A 5257-nucleotide genomic window follows, 5' to 3' on the forward strand; every position below is an offset into this window, starting at 1 on the left:
AATCTCTATAAATAAGTATATACACGAGTTATTAATAATATTACTAATAATAGTATGTAAATAAAATTAATAATAATGATGATAATACTAATAATTCAATAATTTGATAATAATACAAATAATATTAATAATAATAATAATGTATAAATATAAGACTAATATCAATCATAATGATTAACATTATAACTTTAATATTAATTGTTCGTGAATCGTCAGGCTTGGTCAAAGGGTAACTAATTATCCAAATATAGATTTCATACTTTTTAGACTCAAGAATAAGGTTTTTGCTTATCGTGTCGGAAATATATGAAGATCAAGATTTAAATTTGGTCAGAATTTACGGGTCGTTACATTGTTGGACTTATTTTCTGATAATGCTCTAAAAAATGCTGTACGTTCTGATAAAAAGTGATACATAAATGGTCTATTTGTTATGTTGTGTCTGGATACAAGTCAAATCACCTACTTTTTCACTAAAAAGTATTGAGATGAAAATTGAAAATCTACCTTTAACTATGAAGAGTTGACGTGAAGATCGCCCAAAATCCCGATGGCAGAGAAGGTACTCCCCGTTAATTGATTGAAAAGGGGATAGATCACTACCAATTATATGATTCCATGATTTGTAATAACTCAACGCATCTTCTTCTTCTTTTTCTTTAATGCTTCCATCGTCATACACAAAACTCACCCCACACTCTCTTGTAAGATGTTCATCAACTGACTTATTTAACGTGCTAAAAGTGACAAGGTCGCCAGGTTCCATTTCCTTCACTGTGAACTTCCAGTGGCTTATATATGTTACACACTCCCCACCTACATTAACTTCATCAATACAATGCTTGTATCTGAATTTGGTGTTTTTTGTTATATTAAAAAAATCAATAATTGGCAAGCGTAGTCTGTTGTTTCTGATTTGGTTGGATGCTTCAGCATATGAAGATTGATGCATTTCCACACAGCAAAAATTCAATCCTTTGAGTTGTGTAGGAGATGCAGGGACGATGAATGATATTGATCCCCGCTTTGTTACATTTCCAATCCAATTTGGCATCTGCTCCCCATCATAAACTGTGCTGAATATTCCAAATTCATAATACATCTGCAGATTATAAGTAAGCCAGCTTAATAAATTACAAAGCATACATACATCACATTCACACAATAAGATATATTATTGTTATATAACAAGACTAAACCTGGGTTTGAGATCCCTCTGATTCCCCAGTATATCTAATATAAGTTCCAATGCGTCTTGTATTAGTGAACTCTAAATTACTCCACCCCAAATTACGTAATACTGCTTCCTCAACACCTGCGAAAGGTTGGATTTTGACCACACCTTCAATTTCAATGGATGAACGAGCTAGTGAACACAAATTTATATCTAACAGCAGTGGGGACATTTCTGGATGAAATGACATTTTCCGTAGCAAATTAGTTTTACTGTCAGAATGACTGTACCCCAACACTCTTAAGGTACGTGGAGGATGTTCAATTGATTTCAGCATATCACACTCACCCATGTAAAGTTTCTCTAGGTTTGGAAGGGTTTTCACACAATTGGGCATCGAAACAATTGGATTACCATCCAACCTTAAATATGTTAACCAGGATAGGCGACTCCAGTCAATGGGAAAGTCTTCGCAAGACAAATTATTTTGTGCAAGCGACAAAAAAACTAATGAGCTTGCGAAATAAGACTCACTGAAACTGAAATCCCTGGGTATAGCCTCGACAGTGGCAGAGGAAGATGGTCGTTGTAACTTCAGGTCAATCAAGTTATTATTTACCTTCTTCGATGACTCAAATGGAAGCTCACTCATATTACACCCATCCAGCAATAGTGTTTTGACACTTTTGAAGATGTCGATATTTGTTAGAAGCTTTCTACACTTGTTGCAGTCAGTGAGATCGATGTGGACAAGTTGATGACATTGCTCAATTGTTTCACAAACCTCAACCAAACTCGTGCACTTTATAAGATTTAAAGTCTCGAGTGCAGGGAATTCACAAAAACCACCAAGAGTATGAAGCTGATAACAGTAGCTCAGATTAAGAATCTTTAAAGATCCAAGCAACCTGTTATCTTTTGAGTACGATTCACTCACCTGTTAAAATGATATAATTATCAGTTAGTTAAAGACTCAACATCTAATAGCAATTAAAAGTGAAGTGGATCAAGCAATCTACCTTTTGCCTCTTTCCAGGTGGTAGCATGCTATTAGAGGAGACATCAAAAGATTTGATATTGCTATAAGACAATGAGAGAACAACTAGCTTCTTCATTTGTAATTCCGAAGGCATAGACTCCAAAGGGGAACCATACATTCTGAAATATATTAAATCTTTTGGAAAATTCTCATAAGAGCCTTTGAGGAGAACATCATGGAGTAGTAGTAACTTTAAATTATCCATCTTACTAACTGCATCTGTTTCCAGCTCAAGTAATGATCCACGCGGCCGAATGCCGAGAGCTTTAATATTTCTAGTACCCTAATAAGAAAAAAATGCACCAAATATTAAGAATTATAAGAAAATAATATATAAATAAATATAAAAGTATTTTTACTAATTAACAAGATTGTTTGTTCACATACCACCTTTTTCTTCAACACTTTGATTGAGTCCTCAGTACGCCATAATAGACTACGCTCCTCTGGATTCTCATATTCGAGATCTACTACATATTTTCCCATTTCTTGAATTAATGAATGCATCTCTAACATGTCATTCCTTCCAATATGAAGAAGGCATTTGTCGGTGAGATGTTGAATCCCAGTGCCAGTGTTTATATTACATGCCTGTAGTATTATTTCTACAAAAGGTCTATACGTTTCATCAAAATAACATGCAATATACTTAAACAAATCCTTGTCATTTTGGGACTCCAAAGAATCAAAACTCATTTTCAAGATATTATTTACACGGGAAACAGGTCCCTCGGGTCCTTTTTTTAGCTCTTTTATGCAACCTTCCCAATAAGAAAGATCTCGATTATATAGATTACTGCCCAAAACTTTAAGAGCCAATGGATGTCCTTCACAATACTTCAAAATCTCCTCTGAAACCACTTTATAGCCATCTTTAAATTCTTCACAGTTGAACGCATGATGACACAAAAGCTTTAGTGATGCGTCGTTAGATAAGTGTTCAAGTGGGTACTTTGTATGTCTGCATTCAGCTTTCGTTTTGCATAGTTCACACCTCTCTGTTAACGACATGTCCCTGGTCGTTATAATAATTTTGCTTCCTTGATTAAAATCTTTGCTTCCCAGTAAAGCGTCCAACTGGTCTAGACTATCAATATCGTCAAGAACTATTAACACTTTATCGCAGGCCACTGAAACATCATGAACTTGAATTGAACTTGCTTTTGAAATATCATTACAGAGTTGATTTTTTAAATCAAGCAATCCATTAATATTTCCAACACACTTCCTACTAATATCTTCAACGATGCTGCTTGTATCAAACTCGCGACAATATGAGTCATAAATATATTTGGCTAAGGTTGACTTTCCAATCCCACCCATACCATAAATACTAAGAATGTCGACGGTATTTGAGGATCCGTCTTTCAACCATGAACTGATGTATTCAATTGCATCCTCCTTCCCAATAAGTAGAGGTAAACTAGTCCTTAAGGGTACACGTACTCTTTTGGAAAGGTCTTTAACAATTTCTTTGATGAACTCAGTTTCCAGCCTGAAAATTAATTTTCCATAGAGAACCTTCGATTGGATTTTTTTTTTCTTTTGAGAAAAAAACATAAACTTTATAACTAAACCAAGAACAACAACAACCATACCAACATAACTGACCGAAGAAAACTAAAACCTAACCCAAACCGATCAACAACCTTCGATTAGATATTTCAATTACTCAAATCAGATCTTACAAACTTGGATTGTGTATCAAAAAAATTGTACTCCTAGATTTATATATAGTCAGATCAGATTAACTGTAAAAATAAAATAAAATAAAAATCCTGATAATTCATCACACAAAGTTGATCCGAAGTGTCAACCCCATCAATATTATTCAAAAGTATGGAAAGAAAGAAGTTTACCTGCCCTTTACATCGAAGCCAGTTAAATTAGAAACTTGTGTAATTGCTTCCTTCCATATTTTTATCTTCTCAGCCCATTGCATTTTTTTAAATACATTTGTTTCTTTCATCATAGTCTTTTTATGTTTTGCCATTGCATCTCCAAAGCTGTTTTTTTGCTTCCTGACATCAGTGGGTTCAACATGATAGAAAATGGGGATAACAATTTGATTGAAATTCTTATGTCGGTCAAGAATCAATACAAGTTCATCAAGGCACCATGTCGAAGAGGCATAATTCTTAGACAACACAATCACAGAAGCTGATGATGATTTGATTGCATTCTCCAATTCTGGTTTCAAAAAATGCCCAGTTGGAATATCTTCTTTGTCTAAAAAGGTTTTGAGATTATTACGTTCAAGGGCTTGGTGGAGGTGATTCGTGAAGTTAAGACGAGTATCAATACCTCGAAAACTCAGAAATACGTCATACTTTTCATCACGATTATTATTAGATGAAGATTGTTCTAAATCATCAGTTAAAATAACCATTTTAGTGAAATTAGAATGTTATGAGTGATTTGTGAAATGAGCTGCAACTAGCATATGGTTTTGTATCAGATCTATCTTTTCTTTCCAAATATCAATGACCCAAGAGCAAGTCAACAACGACTTTTCATATAGAACTTGTCAAGAAACTTACAAAAACAATAATGCAACAAGTAAACTATAAATGGGTCCCACCAGTCTTATAAAAAAATACCCAATAATTGCAATATAAGTAGAATATATTTTTTGTATTACCAAATACAAAGAAAAATACTAACTCCGTCCCACCACAAGTGTTCACATTTTTATTTTGAGATGTCCCATTACAAGTGTCCACTTTGTATTTCAACCAATAAGGAGAGAGAAGATTTCTGATTGGTGGAGAATGATGTTAGTGGAATTTACTAAAACTGTGTGAAAAAAGTAAGTGAACACTTGTAATGGGACGGAGGGAGTACTATAGAAGAACCTGCCATGAAGTTGATTAGTAACCAACGAATCGGATTAGATAAAAATAAATAGAGATGAAGGCAAACCCAACCGACCCGATCCAACCCATCCGTTGCAGCTCAGCCACATATAAATGAAGTACAAAACTTAATTGACGCCCATTATATTTATCCTCGAGCACGTTGGAAAATCTTCAATATTACAATAC

The 5257-nt window shown here is 34.2% G+C and overlaps 1 protein-coding gene across 1 annotated transcript; it reads right to left on the reverse strand.

Annotated features, from left to right (window-relative positions):
- Window positions 1–2107: 2107 nt before the first annotated feature.
- LOC139875056 (disease resistance protein RUN1-like) lies at window positions 2108–4602 on the reverse strand. The gene is made up of 4 exons (XM_071862431.1): window positions 4073–4602; window positions 2601–3708; window positions 2201–2496; window positions 2108–2111 (listed from the first exon to the last, which is right to left on the reverse strand). The coding sequence occupies exons 1-4, from the start codon at window positions 4600–4602 to the stop codon at window positions 2108–2110; spliced, it is 1938 nt and encodes a 645-aa protein (XP_071718532.1).
- Between the last annotated feature and the right edge of the window lie 655 nt (window positions 4603–5257).

Source organism: Rutidosis leptorrhynchoides, chromosome 11 (assembly GCF_046630445.1).
Source record: "Rutidosis leptorrhynchoides isolate AG116_Rl617_1_P2 chromosome 11, CSIRO_AGI_Rlap_v1, whole genome shotgun sequence".
Lineage (NCBI taxonomy): Eukaryota > Viridiplantae > Streptophyta > Magnoliopsida > Asterales > Asteraceae > Rutidosis > Rutidosis leptorrhynchoides.

Bases quoted from the DNA above. Each gene is read 5' to 3' on its own strand.
- LOC139875056 (XM_071862431.1), bottom strand. From the start codon at position 4,602: ATGGTTATTTTAACTGATGATTTAGAACAATCTTCATCTAATAATAAT. The intron at 3,709-4,072 runs GTAAACTTCTTT...ATTAATTTTCAG, and splicing joins GGCTTCGATGTAAAGGGCAG to GCTGGAAACTGAGTTCATCA. The intron at 2,497-2,600 runs GTATGTGAACAA...TTTTCTTATTAG, and splicing joins AAGTGTTGAAGAAAAAGGTG to GGTACTAGAAATATTAAAGC.